At 51.8% G+C, this 19,568-nt stretch overlaps 2 protein-coding genes across 2 annotated transcripts; one reads left to right on the top strand and one right to left on the bottom strand.

Annotated features, from left to right (window-relative positions):
- Nucleotides 1–1,149: 1,149 nt before the first annotated feature.
- On the top strand, nucleotides 1,150–2,133 carry LOC116970294 (zinc finger protein 2 homolog; the record flags this gene model as incomplete). Its single annotated transcript, XM_033016969.1, has 1 exon — nucleotides 1,150–2,133. A coding segment is annotated over one exon (984 nt), but the record flags the coding sequence as incomplete, so codon positions are not given.
- Nucleotides 2,134–12,430: 10,297 nt separating this feature from the next.
- Nucleotides 12,431–15,036, bottom strand: LOC116970298 (gastrula zinc finger protein XlCGF49.1-like). Its single transcript, XM_033016971.1, has 2 exons — nucleotides 14,991–15,036; nucleotides 12,431–13,006 (listed from the first exon to the last, which is right to left on the bottom strand). The coding sequence occupies exon 2, from the start codon at nucleotides 12,878–12,880 to the stop codon at nucleotides 12,431–12,433; it is 450 nt and encodes a 149-aa protein (XP_032872862.1). The 5' UTR covers nucleotides 12,881–13,006; nucleotides 14,991–15,036.
- Between the last annotated feature and the right edge of the window lie 4,532 nt (nucleotides 15,037–19,568).

Below are 19,568 nucleotides of genomic sequence, written 5' to 3'. Positions count from 1 at the left end.
ATTCTTAAACTGTGTGTTCTGGATTCCCCCAACATCGGGAACATGTTTCCTGCCTCTAGCGTATCCAAACCCTTAACAATCGTATATGGTTCAATAGGATCCCATCTCTTCCTTCTAAACTCCAGAGTGTACAAGCCCAGCCGCTCCATTCTCTCAGCATATGACAGTCCCCCACATCCCGGGAATTAACCTGGTGAACTTACGCTGTGCTACCTCAATAGCAAGAATGTCCTTCCTCAAATTAGGAGACCCAAACTGCACACAATACCCCATGTGTGGTCTCATTAGGACTCTGAACTCTGAGCCTTGCGGAATGTGTAGAGCCGAGGGATCTAGGAGTGCGGGTACGAGTTGGGCCGAAGATCCTCTTTCCAACACTGTATCACTCCATGACTCTATCACAATATGCTTGAATAACTCAGCGGGTCAGGCAGCATCTGTGGAGAAAATAGACACAAAGTGCTGGAGTAACTCAGCAGGTCAGGCAGCATCTGTGGTGAAAGGAATGGGTGATGTTTTGGGTCGACACCCTTTGGTTTAGTTTAGATTAGAGATGCAGCGCGGAAACAACAGGTCATTCGGCCCATGGGGTCTGCGCCGACCAGCGATCACCCCGTACACTAGCACTATCCCACGCACATTGGGGACAATTTAACAATGTTGTGGAGGCCGATTAATTTACAACTGTACCGCTGCGCCAGTGTGCAGCGCAGAATTATATAATGGTTTCATCCGCAATAAACGCACCCAATATGTGCTAGGAATGTCCTGTTTGCCAGCTTGTTGACCCTCTGTGTTCCCCTCCTGCAGGGTTTAGGAGCCGATGCTGTGGATGGAGAGACGGGAACGTGAGCGGCTATTGAGGGCGGCCGGTGACACCCCATCTGCTCGGTGAGCGGGCCGGGCTTCAAGGGCTGATCTTCGATGGAGGACCACATGACGAGGCCAAACAAGGAGAAGCGTTATGAGTGCGACGTATGTGGCAAGGCCTGGCAGAGCCCGAGCAAGCTGGAGGCCCACCGGCGGGTGCACACGGGAGAACGCCCCTTCGATTGCTTGGAGTGCGGCAAGAGCTTCACCTTCTATAACCAGCTGCAGCGGCACAACCTCGAGCACTCCGGCGAGAGGCCCTTCACCTGCTCCGACTGCGGCAAGAGCTTCAAGACGGCGAATGAGCTGAAGCTCCACCGGCGGGTGCACACGGGTGAGAAGCCCCATGGCTGCTCCACCTGCGGCAAGAGCTTTGCCCATTTGTCGGGGCTGCGGGAGCACCGGCGGGTGCACAGCAGTGAGCGGCCCTTCACCTGCTCCGATTGCGGCAAAGGCTTCAAGTCGGCACTAGCGCTGAAGAAGCACAGGCGTGTGCACACTGGGGAGCGGCCCTACACCTGTGCCCAGTGCGGCAAGTGCTTCACTAGCTCCGCTGGGCTGCATTCCCACCAGCGGATCCACACCGGGGAGCGCCCTTACACCTGTGCCCAATGCGGCAAGGGCTTCACCCTCTCCGGCACCCTGCTGGTGCACCAGCGCACCCACACCGGCGAACGCCCCTACACCTGTGCTCACTGCGGCAAGGGCTTCACCCAGTCCGTCAGCCTGCTGGTGCACCAGCGCACCCACACCGGCGAGCGCCCCTACACCTGCGCCCAGTGCGGCAAGGGCTTCACCCACTCCGGCAATCTGCTGTCCCACCAGCGCACCCACACCGGTGAGCGCCCCTACACCTGCATCCAGTGCGGCAAAGGCTTCACCAGCTCCACCAAGCTGCTGTCTCACCAGCACTCCCACACCGGCGAGCGCCCCTACACCTGCGCACAGTGCGGAAAGGGCTTCACCCACTCCAGCACCCTGCTGGTGCACCAGCACACCCACACTGGCGAGCGCCCCTACACCTGCACCCAGTGCGGCAAGGGCTTCGCCCGCTCCAACAACCTGCTGAAGCACCAGCGCACCCACACCGGTGAACGGCCCTACACCTGCATCCAGTGCGGCAAGGGTTTCACCCACTCCAGCAACCTACTGATGCACCAGCGCGCCCACACCGGCGAGCGCCCCTACACCTGCGCACAGTGCGGCAAGGGCTTCACCCGCTCCACCTCTCTGCAGTCCCACCAGCGGGTGCACGCCGTCGACCGTCCCGTCCCCAGCCCGGTGTGTGGAGAGCGCTTCACCATGGCCTCACATGCCCTGTCTCACCAGCGCATGCACACCAGTGGCCAACCCTACGACTGCCCGTACTGCGGTGCGGAGTTTGACAGCTCGCGGGGGTTGCGGCAGCACCGGCGGTCCCACGCCGGCGAGCAGCTGCTCCCACTGTCACAAGAGAGCGCGGGGGTGGCGGGAGCACCAGCGGTTACACACCAGCGAGAGACACCTTGTGTGCGCTGAGTGGCAAGGTATTCACCCGGCTTAACCACCTGCTGGAGCACCGAAGAGTCCACACTGGCCAGCGCCTCTTCACCTGCCCATTCTGCGGCAAGGCCTTTGCCCGCTCCTCCAGCCTGTTGGCACACCGCCACATAGAGAGATAGGCACAATTTAGGTAGACATAAAATGCTGGAAGAAATGGGTAACGTTTCAAGGTCAAGACCCATCTTCAGTGTCGACCCAAAACGCCGCCATTCTTTGTCTCCAGAGATGCTGCCTGTCCCGCTGAGTTACTCCAGCACTCTGTGAATGTCACCTATCCATGTTCTCCACAGATGCTGCCTGACCCGCTGAGTTACTCCAGCACTTTGTGTTAGTCATGGAGTGATACAGTGTGGAAACAGGCCCTTCGGCCCAACTTGTCCACACCGACCGACATGTCCCAGCTACACTAGTCCCTCCTGCCTGTGTTTGGTCCATATCCCTCCAAACTTGTCCTATCCATGTAACTGTCTAACTGTTTCTTGGGATAGTCAGAGCCTCAACTACCCCCTCTGACAGTTTGTTCCATACTCCCACCACCCTGTGTGAAAATGTTACCCCTCAGTTTCCTTTTAAATATTTTCACCTTGAACCCATGTCCTCTGGTCCTCGATTCCCCCACTCTGAGCAAGAGATTCTGTGCATCTAACTAAATTGTGTTCTATGCAAGATTCCAGCATTCGCAGTATCTTGTGTCTCCCTCACCTATATCCACCTATCACTTCTGAAGATGGGTCTCAACCTGAAACGTCACCCATTCCTTCTCTCTAGAGATGCTGCCTATCCTGCTGAATTACTCCAGCATTTTGTGTTCACCTATCACTTCCCAGGCTTTGACCAGCCCCCATCTCTCTTTTCCAGCTTCCTCCCTCGCCCCACCCTCTCCACTCAGTCTGAAGAAGGGTCCTGACTCAAAACGTCGTCTGTCCATTCCCTCTAAAGCGGTGGAGGAACTCAGTGGGTCAGGCCGCATCTGTAGAGGGAAGGGAATATAAGGCGAACACTCCCACCTCTTCTTTCCAACTTTCTCCCCCCCCCCCCACACCAAGCAGTCTGAAGAAGGGTTCTGACCTAGAATGTTGCCTGTCCATGCTCTCCAGAGGTGCAAATTACTCCAAGAGATTGTGTCTCTCTTTCTAAACCAGCATCTGCTGTTCCTTCTTTACGAAAGTGAAGAGGGAAAAAATAGTTAAGACCAAAGTTGAACCCTTGAAGACTGAAAAGGGGGAATTTAATATTGGGAACAAGGAAATGGCAGATGAGCTGAACAGGTACTTTGGATCCGTCTTCACTAAGGAGGACACAAACAATCTTCCAGATGTACTAGTGGCCAGTGGATCTAGGGTGACGGAGGAACTGAAGGGAATCCACATTAGGCAGGAAATGGTGTTGGGTAGACTGATGGGACTGAGGGCTGATAAATCCCCAGAGCCTGATGGTCTGCATCCCAGGGTATTTAAGGAAGTGGCTCTAGAAATCTCGGACGCATTTGGTGATCATTTTCCAATGTTGTATTGATTCAGGATCAGTTCCTGTGGAATAGAGGGTGGCTAATGTTATGCCACTTTTAAAGAAAGGCGGGAGAAGGAAAACAGGAAATTATAGACGTTAGCCCAGGGGTGGGGAACCTTTTCATGTTGGAATGTTGGATTAAGTTAGCTGTAATCTAATAAGGCCGCATCCATGAAACTTCAATTAGATATAGTTCAAAATGTACTTTATTTTGTAAAAATCTAACTACTATGTACTAACTTCAAGAAAATGAAAAAAATGTGTTAATTCTAAAGTTAACTAACCTTTCAATGACTTTGTTGTGACTGCTTTTTGTGGGAAAGCATTTGAATATGTGGTTGTAACATGGAGGTACGCAGTTTCAGCTGATCTTCTAGATGAGTATCCGTCATTTGTGACCTTAAGGGCATCTTGATTTGGGTTAGATAGAAGAAAGTAGATTCGTAGCAATAAGTGGTTGAAAAGCAAGAAAACATTTTTCGTGCATGTTGCGGCAGACGTGGGTATTTATTGCATTTTTCCATATTTCAATCGGATCTTTCAGCGTCAAATAAGGACTTTAAAATGTCGTATTCTGAGAGCTCAATCAATTCCATCTGTAGTTCTATAGCAGCCTTGGAGACAACAACTGGGTGAGGTTGAAATGCTAATTGAATGCTAAAAAACGCTAATTTTGTGGAAACTTCTTTTACTCTTTGGTTGGCAGACGGGTCCCTTTCAGAATGGCAGGTAGTGACTAGGCTCGGTGCTGGGACCGCAGCTATCAATGATTTAGATGAAGGGATTCAACGTAACATTAGGAAATTTGCAGATGACACAAAGCTGGGTGGCAGTGTGAACTGTGAGGAGGATGCTATGGGAATGCATGGTGACATGGACAGGTTGGGCGAGTGGGCAGATGCATGGCAGATGCAGTATAATGTGGATAAATGTGAGGTTATCCACTTTGGTAGCGGAAACAGGAAGGCAGATTATTATCTAAAGGGTGTCAAATTGGGAAAAGGGGAAGTACTATGGGATCTGGGGGTCCTTGTTCATCAGTCAATTAAAGTAAGCATGCAGGTCCAGCAGGCAGTGAAGAAAGTGAATGACGAATGGCCTTCATAACAAGAGGATTTGAGTATTGGAGCAAAGAGGTCCATCTGCAGTTGTACAGGGCCCTGGTGAGACCGCACCTGGAGTATTGTGTGCAGTTTTAGTTTCCAAAGTTGAGGAAGGACATACTTGCTATTGAGGGAGTGCAGCGCAGGTTCACCAGGTTAATTCCCGGGATGGCGGGACTGTCATGTGCTGAGAGAATGGAGCGACTTGTATACTCTTGAGTTTAGAAGGATGAGAGGGTATCTTATTGAAACATATAAGATTATTAAGGGTTTGGACATGCTAGAGGCAGGAAATATGTTCCCAATGTTGGGGGAGTCCAGAAACAGTGGCCACAGTTTAAGAATAAGGGATAAGCCATTTTGAACGGAGATGAAAAAACAAAAATTTTCACTCGGAAAGTTGTGAGTCTGCGAAATTTTGCGCCTTAGGTGGAGGTTGGTTCTCTGGTTACCTTCAAGAGAGAACTATATAGGGCTCTTAAAGATAGCGGAGGCAGGGGATATGTGGATAAAGCAGGAATGGGGTACTGATTGGGGATGATCAGCCATGATCACATTAAATGGCGGTGCTGGCTCGAATGGCCTACTCCTGCACTGATTGTCTCTTGTCTAATGTCTAATGTATTTGGACTAGGCGTGCATTACAGCCTACACGTGCGCTCGGTCCTCCAAGACAAGATCTTTCTGTCCTGGGCCTCCTCCATTGCCAGAGTGAGGTGACATGCAAGCTGGAGGAACAGCACCTCAGCAGCCCAATGACATGAACATTAAATTCTCCAAATTAAGTAGACTGCCCCCTCCCAATCAAGTCCTGGAGTCTGTCCCAACCACATCTCTTTTTTCCAGCTTTCTCCCCCGACTCCATCAGTCCAAAGAAGGGTCCAGACCCGACACGTCACCCGTCCATTCCCCTCCAAAGTGCCGGTAGAACTCAGCAGGTCAGCCATCCGTAGTGGGAAACGGATGGAGAAGTGTTCCTATTACAAGCTCTCCTTGGCCCTGTCAAGAATACGGTGTCCATTCTTGGGATGGGATGCAAGGTGCGAGCTGACCAGTCATCGACAGCCCCCCTTCCCTTCCCTCGTGGGCCATCTCTTTGTCATTCCTCTGTCTTCTTCTTGCTGGATGACAAGCAGAACCATCTTGGCTTAACAGTAGATGTATCTTCTTCCTTTTGGCCTCTCGTTTCTGCAGGTATTTACAGCGGAATCAAAACTACTTCCCTTAGGTCTTGATCTTCCTTTTGTTTTAGTAAAGGTAGAACGTTTGACAGTTGCGATTGGTTTAGGATCTTGAATACTCCCATAGCGTAAATTTGACATGAACCGTACTTCCTTTTCTATGAAGTTCCCCAGATCAGGAAGCATGGCCTCTCCATTCTCATTTTCCTCTAACAGACTAGCTTTATCCCTCCACATTTCTTTAAAGGGCCTGTCCCACTGTACGAGGTAATTCAAGAGTTTTCCTGAGTTTCTCCTGATTCGAACTCGGAGAATTACGGTAATAGCCGCTCGTAGGTAGTCGGGGCTCTCGTGGACATTTTTCAACGTTGAAAAATCTTCACAAGTCTTCACGAGCTTACCGTGTTTCCCGAGTACCTGCCGTTAGTGTTACGAGCCGCTAAGAGACGTCCCGAAATCCGACGTACCTGCTACGTGCATTCTACTGTACTTACCATGAGTTTGATTTTTTTTTAAACTCGGGAGTGCTCTTGAATTACCTCGTACAGTGGGACAGGCCCTTAAGTCAGTTTTAGAGTAATAATTTTCAGATTGCTAACAACATTCATATCTTGCAAGTCGTCTAGGAAGGTAGCCATTTCTATCATACTTCTAAGAAATATCGCAAACTCCCGCAATGCTTTCGAGTCTTCTGGCTGGATAGCTGTCCAAACATAAGCCTTCTGCATGAGGATGTCTTTGGATCATGGAAGTTTAAAGGGACTGTTATGTAGTGTGTCGGCAGCGGGCAGCGACTGTGGAGGGTTCACCAGCCCCGACCACGTGTGTACAAACAGGGAAGATGATTGAACTTTATTTCCTTCCATCACAGTGAGGAATGTGGATTCCGCTGTGGTGGGTGTTTATGTTAAATGTTCTTTTAGGTGGCTGTGCCTTGTTGCTTTTTACTCAGTATGGCTGAATGGTAACTCAAATATCACTGTACAGTAGCGGCACCTGCTACCTCGGCCATGTGCCTGTGGGAAGGGGTTTGTGTTCGCGCGCTTTCTGGACGATGCCCTCCCAGTCTAGTTTCCACCACCGCTGTGGTCAGACCTATTCAGTTGGTCATTGTTGAACTCCCGTTGATTTCACCGTTTACGTTAATAAACCTGTTTGAAACCAACTCTCGTCTCAACTCGCTGCAGTACCTTAATTGATACATGTGACAATAAATTCCAACGAACTTGATAAGCTTTCCTCTATAATTATCAAACTCTAATCTTGGATATGAATTTATTTTTGTGTGTCATGTTTGTGTGTAATCACATCTAATCGAAAAAACGATGTGCTGTCGGTAAAGAAATTACGTATTCCGGCAGAGATTTTCTTCGTGGGACCAAAACAGCCTTATCTGAATAATTCGTGCTTTAGTTCTCGAGTTATTGATGAAAATGTTCACAAATCCGATAAAACTGAAAATAAACGAGATGGTCTTGCTGATGACGTTACAATGGATCTGCTGCGTGCGATCTGCGCTGTGTTCCACCCACTGTGTGTGACTGCGGTTGGAAGATGTTTCGTCTGAGTTTCCCCCTCAGTTCTTGTCCGGGGAGGAAGGTGGCGGCACTGGCCTGTCGGGGCTAGGGTGCGCGGGAGGAAGGATGAGGTTCGATTGAGGCTCGGAAGGCTGAGCTCACCTCCTCTGCCCCGAACTGCATTCGGTTCACCACGGAGAGGGAAGCGAGCAAACTCCACACGGACAGCGTCGGTGGTCACTCTGCCTGGGGAAGGGCCCTTCAGCCCCTCTCGTCCGTGCTACCCCGGGCATTTTGCAACACAATTTAGCACTTTTTTGCACTGGATATTGCATTGATTATTTTTGTCATCACCGTATGTACACTTTGCTCTGGCGGCTGCGTGTGAACGGGCGATGTCATCACCTCCCGGTCGATCTGCAGAGTAACAAACTTACTCCCCCAAGCTTCCTAACTCCCATCCTTTACTCTCCCAAGTTGGCGACCACTGATTCCCCTTACTCCCCCAAGCTGCCCACCTCCCATTCCCCTTACTCCCCCAAGCTGGCGACCTCTGATTCTCCAAATGCCGCACTTAAGAAACCTGAACGGAAACCTCTGGTGACCTTGCCCGCGACCCAAAGTTTCCATGAGGTCGCCGGAGGTTTTGGTCACTCGCCTGGAACGCCTCGAGCTGGATCGACCAAAGCGTGAGCTGCATCTACAGATCACACACACAAACACATCACGAAGGTGGGGGCCATGGAGAGCGGAGGAGCGCTGTCTGTGCGGTGAAGCGGAAGGTAAACGACTACCACAGAGCACCCTAAGTCCTTTAGAGAGGGCAGTTTCCATTCAGGTTTCCTAAGTGGGCCAGGGGCATTACTCCCCCAAGCAGGCGACCTCCCATCTCTCATTCCCCCCAGACTGGCCACCTCCATACCTTATCCCCCATCCGGTACCCCTATAGGCGAGTACCTCCCATTCGGTAATCCCCGAAGCTGGCTACCTCCTTTCCCCTTACTCCCCCAAGCTGGCGACCTCCCGTTCCCCTTACTCCCCCAAGCTGACTACCTCCCATTCCCCTTACTCCCCCAAGCTGGCTCCCACCGCACTGTCACGGGCTGTGGGTCAGCAGCGCACACACACACCCGGGGCAGGGAGGAGCGGGGCCGCGGCTCCGGGCAGCGGACACAAGGGGCCATAAATCCAGCAACATACCAGTCAGCTGCTGCAGAGTTGGGGACAGTCTGGTCCCTCTGCCCACCCAGTCACTGACCGCGCTGCACCAGGACCCCCCTACCAGGGTGATTCACCCACACCCCGACCCACACAGCGGAGTGATTCACTCCCCCGACCCACACATGGGGTGAATCACTCGGGTGCCGGGCTGTCTGTAGCCCCGCCGCCGCGATTCAGCCGCCAATCACCAAATGATATCGCCAAGTACAGGAACTATCTTTGAAGCAGTGGGGAAGTGTGCGACTGCCCTACGGCTACAGATATGCTTGGACGTGTGAATAATTTCTTATAATTTCTGGAGATGGTTGGCATTTTCTTTCATTATTGATAGTACAACATGAATTCTGAAGAATTCCAAAGAGCACAGTAGCCAACGTTCGTCTCTTAAAGAAAGCAGACAGCAGTAAATTTGTTAAAGGTAAACCAAAGTAATCTTTTAATCAATTTGCCAGACGGGAGTGGCTGGGGAGATCTACAAATAACACACGTTGCTCAGTGCTTCTCGGGCTCCACTCAAAGAACAAAGAAAAGTTAGAGTAATTATACATTTTCTTATTAATAAAAAACACCTTCTAAATCTGAGTGAAAGATCCGTAGCCTAAGGGAGACAAGGAAGGCTGGACCCATATATTTGCAATGTCGGCCTTTTACTCAAATCTTGGCACAGCTTCAGTACAGCTGCCCATTCCGGAAGGACAACAAACTCCATTTTGTTTTCAAATGACTTCCATCTTGGTTCCAGAATGGGCATCCGTCTGTCAACTAAAACAAGCTTGTAAGACTTGGATGAAAGCCACTACCTTGTCCTTAGCTGGGACAGGCAGTTCAGACAGATATCTAATATGGTGCTGTGCCCAGACAATACATCTCTATGTTAATACATTGTTTCAGTGATTAGTATAAACCAATCTTCCAAGATTTTCCCAGAATTTATTCTGCTGGGAAAATTATCTTTTAAATTTGACTGTTTTCTGTTTTTCAGAAAACCTCCATTGTGCGCGAGAGCAAGAGAGAGGTTGTGTGTGAGACAGCAAGAGAGGGAGTGTGTGTGTGAGAGAGAGGGAGTGTGTGTGTGAGAGAGAGGGAGTGTGTGTGTGAGAGAGAGGGAGTGTGTGTGAGAGAGAGGGAGTGTGTGTGTGAGAGAGAGGGAGTGTGTGTGTGAGAGAGAGGGAGTGTGTGTGAGAGAGAGAGAGTGTGTGTGTGAGAGGGAGTGTGTGTGTGAGAGAGGGAGTGTGTGTGTGAGAGAGAGGGAGTGTGTGTGTGAGAGAGAGGGGTGCATGTGTGAGAGAGAGGGAGTGTGTGTGTGAGAGAGAGGGAGTGTGTGTGTGAGAGAGAGGGAGTGTGTGTGTGAGAGAAAGAGGGTTTGTGTGTGAGAGAGAAAGAGGGAGTGTGTGAGAGAGAACAAGAGGGAGCGGGAGTGTGTGTGTGCGTGTGAGAGAGAGGGACAGAGAGAGGGTGTGTGTGTAACATAAAAACTAGGTGCAGGATGAGGCCATTCGTCCCTTCAAGCCAGCACCGCCATTCATTGTGATCATGGCTGATTGTCCCCAATCAATAACCCGTGCCTGCCTTCTCCCCATATCCCTTGACTCCCCACTAGCCCCTAGACCTCTATCTAACACTCTCTTAAATCCATCCGCTGATTTGGCCTCCACTGCCCGCTGTGGCAGGGAATTACACAAATTCCCAACTCTGGGTTAAAAAAGTTTTTTCTCACCAGTCTTAAATTGCCTCCCCATTATTCCAAGACTGTGGTCCCCGGTTCTGGACTCGGCCAACATTGGGCACATTTTTTCTGCATTGGGCTAACCCAGTCATTTTTATAATGTTATACCTTTCTATAAGAACGCCTTTCATCCTTCCAAACTCCAGTGAATACAAGCCTAGTCTTTTCAATCTTTCCTCATATGACGGTCCCGCCATCCCAGTGATCATTCTCGTGAACCTACAATGCACTGCCTCAATCACAATGATGTCCTTCCCCAAATTAGGAGATCAAAACTGTACATAATACTCTGGATGTGGTCTTACCAGAGCCCAATACACCTGCAGAAGTACCTCTTTATTCCTATACTGAAATCCTCTTGTTGTGAAGGCCAACATTCCATTAGCTTTCTTCACTGCCTGCTGTACCTGCACGCCAACTTTCAGTGACTGGTGTACAAGGACGCCCAGGTCTCGCTGTGAGAGATAGGAGGGGGGCACGAGAGGGTAGAATGCAGAGTATTTGTGTACGAATGGGGGGGGGGGGGGTGAGAGTGGAGGGAGAGGGGAGAGGGAGGAATGTATATGTGCGGCTTTAAGGGACATTGGTCAGGTAGCATTTGGAGTATTGCATACAGTTCTGGTCACTTCATTACAGACAGGACTGATGTGGAGGCTTTGGGGAAGGTGCAGAGATGGTTTACCAGAATGGTTTAAAAACAAGGAACTGCAGATGCTTGTTTACAAAAAAAGACACAAAGTGCTGGAGTAGCTCAGCGGGACAGGTAGCATCTCAGGAGAGAAGGAATGGGTGATTGAAGAAACGACCCGAAACATTACCCATTCCTTCCAGCATTTTGTGTTTACCTAAACAGCGCCTATCTATCCACGTGGTGGTGTGCCAGTAGGCTGAAGGAGCTGGCAAAGGCCTTGCCACAGAGCGGGCAGGTGAATAGGTGCTGGCCGGTGTAGACTTGCCGGTGCTCCAGCAGGTGGTCAAGGCGGCTGAAGCACTTACCACAGGACGGACAGGGGAAGGGACGCTCACCGCTGTGTGTACGCCGGTGCTGCCAAAGGCTGGACATGCGGGTGAAACCCATGCCACACTCAGCGCACACAAAGAGTCTCTCTCCGGTGTGTATCCGCTGGTGCTCCCGCAGCCCCCGTGCTCTCTTGTCACAGTGGGAGCAGCTGCTCGTCGGCGTGGGTCCGCCGGTGCTGCCGCAACCCCCGCGAGCTGTCAAACTCCTCACCGCAGTACGGGCAGTCGTAGGGCGGGCCACTGGTGTGCACGTGCTGGTGAGACAGGGCGTGGGAGGCCTTGGCAAAGCGCTCTCCACACACCGGGCTTGGGACGGGACGGTCGCCAGCGTGCACCCGCTGGTGAAACAGCAGTCGGGTGGAGTTGGTGAAGCCCTTGCCGCACTGGGCGCATGTGTAGGGACGCTCGCCGGTGTGGGTGCGCTGGTGCAACAATAGTTGAGTGGAGCGGATGAAGCCCTTGCTGCACTGGGCGCAGGTGTAGGGGCGCTCGCCAGTGTGGGTGCGCTGGTGCATCCGTAGGTTGCTGGACTGGGTGAAGCGCTTGCCGCACTGGGCGCATGTGTAGGGACGCTCGCCGGTGTGGGTGCGCTGGTGCAGCAGTAGGTGACTGGAGCGGGTGAAGCCCTTGCTGCACTGGGCGCAGGTGTAGGGACGCTCGCCAGTGTGGGTGCGCTGGTGCTCCAGCAGGCAGGCGGAGCGGGTGAAGCCCTTGCCACACTGGGCGCAGTTGAAGGGACGGTCACTGGTGTGCACACGCTGGTGCTTCTTCAGCACTGGTGCCGACTGCGCCTTTGCCGCAATCGGAGCAGGTGAAGGGCCGCTCACTGCTGTGCACCCGCCGGTGCACCTGCAGCACCGACAACTGGGCAAAGCTCTTGCCGCAGGTGGAGCAGCCATGGGGCTTCTCACCCGTGTGCATCCGCCGGTGTCTCTTCAGCTCATTCGCCGTCTTGAAGCTCTTGCCGCAGTCGGAGCAGGTGAAGGGCCTCTCGCCGGAGTGCACGAGGTTGTGCCGCTGCAGCTGGCTATTGAAGGTGAAGCTCTTGCCGCACTCCAAGCAATCGAAGGGGCGTTCTCCCGTGTGCACCCGTCGGTGGGACTCCAGCCGGCTCGGGCTCTGCCAGGTCTTGCCACACACGTCACACTCATAGCGCTTCTCCTTGTTGTGCACCATCATGTGGTCCTCCATTGAAGCTCAGCCCATACACCCAGCAGATGGGGGGGGGGGGGGGGGGGTGGGCTCACTGGCACCCTGGCCGCGCTCAATGTCCGCTCACGTCCCTGTCACTCCGTCCACAGCAACGGCTCCTAAACCCTGCAGGAGGGGAACACAGAGGGTCAACAAGCTGGCAAACAGGACATTACTAGCACATATTGGGTGCATTTATGGCGGTGGAAACCGTTAAATAATTCTGCGTGGCACAGTGGCGCAGCGGTACAGTTGCTGCCTCACTGCCAGAGTCCCGGGCTCGACCCTGACTACGGGTGCTGTCTGTGTGGAGTTTCTACGTTCTCCCTTTGACCTGCGTGGGTTTTTACTCCGGGTGTTCCGGATTCCTCCAACATTTCAAAGACGTTCCGGGTTGTAAATTAATCGGCCTCCACAAAATTGTTAAATTGTCCCCAATGTGCGTAGGATAGTGCTAGTGTACGGGGTGATCGCTGGTCGGCGCGGACCCCATGGGCCGAATGACCTGTTGTTTCCGCGCTGCATCTCTAAACTAAACTAAACCAAAGAAGGGCGTCGACCCAAAACGTCACCCATTCCTCACCACAGATGCTGCCTGACCTGCTCAGTTACTCCAGCACTTTGTGTCTATCTTCTCTACAGATGCTGCCTGACCCGCTGAGATACTCCAGCACTGTGTGTCTATCTTCTCCACAGATGCTGCCTGACCCGCTGAGTTATTCTCGTACCCGCACTCCTAGATCCCTCGGCTCTACACATTACGCCAGGCTCAGAGTCCTAATGAGACCACACCTGGAGTATTGTGTGCAGTTTTGGTCCCCTAATTTGAGGAAGGACATTCTTGCTATTGTGGGAGCCCAGCGTAAGTTAACCAGGTTAATTCCCGGGATGTGGGGGACTGTCATATGCTGAGAGAATGGAGCGGCTGGGCTTGTACACTCTGGCGTTTTGAAGGATGAGATGGGATCTTATTGAACCATATAGGATTGTTAAGGGTTTGGACACGCTAGAGGCAGGAAACATGTTCTCGATGTTGGGGGAGTCCAGAACCGGGGGCCACACAGTTTAAGAATAAGGGGTAAGCCATTTAGAACAGAGACAAGGAAACACGTTTTCTCACAGAGAGTTGTGAGTCTGTTGAATTCTCTGCCTCAGAAGCTGGTTCTGTGGATACTTTCAAGAGAGAGCTAGATAGGGCTCTTAAAGATCGTGGAGTCAAGAGATATGGGGAGAAGGCAGGAACGGGGAACTGATTGGCGATGATCAGCCATGATCACATTGAATGGCGGTGCTGGCTCAAAGGGCCGAATGGCCTATTCCTGCACCTTGTCCATTGCCCCAGCGCCCCGCCATTCACAGTGAAGACCCTGCCCTGGTTTGACTTCCTAAACTGCAACACCCTCCCCACCCCCAAACTATGTGACCTCCTCCCTGTGGCTCCCTGCCCTTTACCTCTGCCGCCTCCCGCTCATTACCCCCCTTAGCTCCCTCCCCCCTCCTCCCCACCCCCAAACAATGTGAACCTCCCACCAGGCTCCCTTCCCCCTTCCATGACTCACTTGACCCCTCTCTCTCTCCCCCCCCCCATTCATCCCCCTCGGCACCAAACCCACTCCCCCTTGAATCCCTCCCCCCTCCCTTTGCTCCCTACTTCCCCGCACTACTCACTCCATCCCTTTTTCCAACCTCCAGTCTCTCCCCCCCTCCCCCGGACTGTCCCCTCTCTCTGAACCTCTCCCCTTATTACTGCCCCCCCTCGGACCCCACCGCTCAGATATCTCTCCCTCTCCCCTCCGAACTCTCTCTCTCCTCCCCTTCCCCACTCTCTCACGCCCTCCCTTCTCTCCATCCCTCTATCTCTCTCTTCCCCCCTCTCTCTCTCTCTGCCCCTCTCTCCCTCTCCACTCTCTCTCCACCCCTATCGCTCTCACCCCCTCCTATCTCCCTACTCACACTCGCTCTGTCTCTCTCTCTCCCTTCCTCTCTCTCTGTCCCCCTCCCCACTCTCTCTCCCTCTTTCTCTCTCCCTCCCTCTCTCTCTCTCCCTCTCTCGCTCTCCCTCTCTCGCTCTCCCTCTCTCTCTCTCCCTCTCTCTCTCTCTCTCTCTCACCGTCCAGTGCGGATCGGCTCCATCTTGGGCCGCGGCGTCACGTGACGTCATATCCGGGCTGAGGCGCGGCAACGGGCGGCCGGGGCTGTCCGGACGTCATTTCCGGCCAATGCCCTTCTAGATTAGATCAGATTCGTTTATTGTCATTCACACCTTTCGGTCTGAACGAAATTTTGTTTCCCTGCAGTCATACATATAATTTAAAAAATGACAAAAACACACAATCAACACAAATTTAACATCCACCACAGTGAGTTCACCAAACACCTCCTCACTGTGGTGGAAGGCAAAATCTTAAAGTCTCTGTCTCTTCCCTCTTTGTTCTCCCTCTGCGCCGAGGCGACGGTTCAAACTCCGCGGGTGGTCGCTGCCTCCGCGATAGCTCCAGGGCCGAGTCGGGTCTCCGCTACCGCTGCTGCAGCCGCTGCCTCCGCCATAGCTTCGGGGCCGAGTCGGGGCTCCGCTGCCGCTGCCTCCGCCACAGCTCCAGGGCCGAGTCAGGTCTCCGCTACCGCTGCTGCAGCCGCTGCCTCCGCCACAGCTTCGGGGCCGAGTCGGGTCTCCGCTGCCGCTGCCGCCGCCACAGCACTAGGGCCGAGTCGGGTCTCCGCTGCCGCTGCCTCCGCCACAGCTTCGGGGCCGAGTCGGGTCTCCGCTACCGCTGCTGCTGCCGCCACCGCCACAGCTCCAGGACCGAGTCAGGTCTCCGCTGCTGCTGCCGCGGTCAGTCTAGGGTTTCGGCCCGAAACGTCACCTATTCCCTTCGCTCCATAAATGCTGCTGCTGCACCCGTTGAGTTTCTCCAGCATTTTTGTGTCCCTTCTCGCGGTCTCTCTCTGTCTGGGGCAACGGGCCTGCGAGCGACGTCATATCCGGGCTGAGAACACCCCGCAGCGTGCGGGGCAACGGGCCTGCGTCGCGACGTCATTTCCGGGCTGAGGACGTCCACCCCCCACTCTGTCTGTCTGTCTCCGGGGCAATGGGTGGGGAGATGAGTGATAGGGGTGGATCAGGGGAAGCGGTCTCTCCCTGTCTCTCTCTCCCTGTCTCTCTCTGTCTCAATATATATCTCTGTATATATCCCTCTGTCTCAATATATATATATATATCTCTATATATATCTCGCTGTATATATATCCCTCTGTCTCAATATATATATATATATATATATATATATATATATATCTCTCTATATATATATATCTATATATATATATATATATATATCTATTCATATATATATATATATCTATATATATATATATCTGTCTCTCTCCCTGTCACTCTCTATATATATATATCTCTGTCTCTCTCCCTGTCTCTCTCTCTATATATATATCTCTGTCTCTCTCCCTGTCTCTCTCTCTATATATATATATATCTCTCTCTCTCTCTCTCTCTCTCTCTCTCTATCTCTCTCTCTCTCTCTCTCTCTCTCTCTCTCTCTCTCTCTCATCCTCTCTCTCTCTCTCTCTCTCTCTCTCTCTCTCTCTCTCTCTCTCTCTCCCTCACTCTCTATCTCCCAGGAGAGAAGAAGAGAGGGAGACAGAGAGAGGAGAGAGGGAAGGGGAGGGTGAGAGAGGGGTGGGGAGAGAGAGAGAGAGAAGGGGGGAGAGAGGAGGAGAGAGGGGCAGAGAGGGGGGGAGAGAGAGAAGGGAAAAGGAGGAGAGAGAGAGTGACAGAGATAGAGGGGAGGTGGCAACAGCCTGTGATTGGCTCCAGTGGGATAGGCAGCATCCCTGGAGAGGAGGAAATGGGACACACAGTTTAAGAATAAGGGGTCGGCCATTTAGAACGGAGACGAGGAAATACTTTTCCACCCAGAGAGTTGTGAGCCTGTGGAATTCTCTGCCTCAGAGGGCGGTGGAGGCCGGTTCTCTTGATACTTTCAAGAGAGAGTTAGCTTTAGCCCTAAGATACAGCTCTTAGGGCTAATGGCATCAGGAGATACGGGGAGAAGGCAGGAACGGGGTACTGATTGTGGATGATCAGCCATGATCACATTGAATGGCGGTGAAGTGCAGGATGGCCGGATGGCCGAATGGCCTCCTCTTGCACCTACAATCCATGAGAGGGAGAGGAGGTTAGAGCCTGACACTGCGCACTGTCAGAGTGAGGCCCAACACAAATAGGAGGAGCAGCAAGTCATATTTTTCGCTTGGGCAGCTTACACCCCAGCGATTGCTAGGTATGAACAAGAAGCTGGTGCCACTTGAGTGGGGGTGGGGGGGGGGAGTGAGGGAGTACAGGGGGGGGGGGGGTTACTTGAAGTTGGAGATATCAATAAAAGGACTGAGGAATGCAATAAAAGGATGCAGGGAAAATGTTCCCAATGTTGGGAGAGTCCAGGACCAGGGGCCACAGCCTTAGAATAAAGGGGAGGTCATTTAAGACTGAGATGAGGAGAAACTTTTCCACCCAGACAGTTGTGAATCTGGCCATTTAAGACTGAGATGAGAAGAAACGTTTCCAGACAGAGAGTTGTGAATCTGTGGCCATTTAAGATTGAGATGAGGAGAAACTTTTCCACCCACGAGTTGTGAATTTGTGGAATTCCCTGCCACAGAGGGCAGTGGAGACCAAGTTACTGGATGGATTTAAGAGAGAGTTAGATAGAGCTCTAGGGGCTAGTGGAGTCAAGGTACAAGAACTGTTCCAGAGCCGCTGCCTGAAAAAAGCACTGAGCAAAGCAAAGGACAGACTGCACCCACTCCATACACATCTAGATCTCCTGCCATCAGGCAAGAGATACCGCAGCATCAAAGCCCGGACAACCAGACTGTTAAACAGCTTCCTTCCACATGCTGTGAGGCTGCTAAACAGTCACTCCACCTGATTCTGCTGCTTTTGCACTGACAATTTAATACCAGGCACTGAGTAATAACTCTGGCACTGGCTCAGGCCACTTAAATCAGCTGCCCTGGACATTTTATTACTTTTAATTTTGTTGTATTTTAATGTTCCTTTTTTACCTGCACTTTTTTTTAAACTATTCGTACTGTTGTTATCAGGAACTGGATTGTTTTTATTTATATCAGGAACTGGATTGTTTTTATTTACGTGTGAAATGTTTAAGTTTTTATGTGCGATGCTCCGGCATTCCCTGAGAAACGTCTTCTCATTTTGCACTGTAGAAATTGTTGCTTTGCATGATGATAATAAAGGATTATGATGATGATGATGTGGGGAGAAGGCAGGCACGGGTTATTAAGGGGATGTTTTGTACCCAGGTCTTGTCACCCTTTCTGTTCCTCATCTACCAGAGTCCCTCGGGTAAAGGGAAGAAGAGAGGAGAGGGGAGGAGAGGACAGCGGGGGGGAGGGGGGGGGGGAGGGAGAGGAGAGGAGAGGAGAGTTAATTTTAGCTGTGTTTAGTTTAGATTAGCCTAGTTTTCACAGTTTACTACATTCAGTTCACTTTGTTTTACTTCATTTTAATTTAGTTCAGATAGAGAGGGGGGAGGGAGAGAAAGTCTCATTCCCGGTCTAGTTCTTAGGCTTTGAGCTCGTGTCTTGAGTTTCTGGCCCCAGAAGCCTGGTTCTTGGCCTAGTTGTAAGGCTTTGAGACTTTGTCTAGATTTGTAGGCCTCAAAGCCTCGTTCCCGGCCTAGTTCGTAGGCTTTGAGCCTGTGTCTTGAGTTTCTGGCCTCAGAAGCCTGGTTCTTGGCCTAGTTGTTAGGCCCGGAGCGTGGGCCTGGATTAGCGGGCACGTGCTTGGCCAGTTCAAAGGCCCGGGCAAAGGAGAGAGTGGAGAGAGAGGGGAGGAGAGGAGAGAGAGGGGGGGGGGGGGATGTAGAGAGAGTGAGGGACAGAGACGGGAGAAAGAGAGATATGTTGAAAGAATCTCTCCCTCTCTCTACGTATATGAGAGAAGAGGAGGGAGAGAGATGTTGAGAGAGACTGAGAAAAATGAGGGGAATATTATGAGAAATGGGGGGAAAATGCTGGAATTGTGGAGAATTGAGGTGGGGAATGAGGGGAAATGGGACAACGAGAGGAAAATGAAGAGAACTTTTGTGAATTGAGGAGAAATTATGGGGGAAAAAGTGAAAATGAGGGGAAGATAAATTAGGGCAATCGTGAACTGATGAGGGAGAAATGAGGTAAATTTAGAGAATTTGGGAAAAATGAGGGAATATTGTGGATAAAATTGAGGGGAAAGAGGGAGGAATGAGGAAATATGAGAACGATGAGGAGAAATGTGAAGCGAGAATAAAAAAAGGGGGAATTAGGAGAAATTAATGGGGAAAATTAGGAAAATTATGAAATTTGGAGACTTTGTAGAAATTGGGAAATGAGGGCCAAACACGAGCGGGGCAGGGGAGGGAGACGCTGATTGGTTGCTAGGGGAGAGGATGGGACTTGGCAACGTCCGCTGATTGGCTTAGACCCTGGAATTGGGGCGATACCTCTGACTGGTAGTCGCTTCCCATTGATTGCCAGGCGAGGTCGCAACGGCCGCTAATTGGCTCCGATGGTGAATGGGGGACGAGTCCTCCCACTGGGAGCCGCTCCCCAATGGTTGCCGGGCGAGGTGGCAACGGCCGCTGATTGGCTCCGGCGGTGAATGGGGACGAGT

Source organism: Amblyraja radiata, unplaced genomic scaffold, assembly GCF_010909765.2.
Source record: "Amblyraja radiata isolate CabotCenter1 unplaced genomic scaffold, sAmbRad1.1.pri scaffold_707_ctg1, whole genome shotgun sequence".
Classification (NCBI taxonomy): Eukaryota; Metazoa; Chordata; class Chondrichthyes; order Rajiformes; family Rajidae; genus Amblyraja; species Amblyraja radiata.
This window is presented reverse-complemented; position numbering and strand designations above follow the sequence as displayed.

Excerpts from the sequence above, each read along its gene's own strand:
- LOC116970298 (XM_033016971.1), bottom strand. The coding sequence starts at position 12,880 with ATGGAGGACCACATGATGGTGCACAACAAGGAGAAGCGCTATGAGTGT.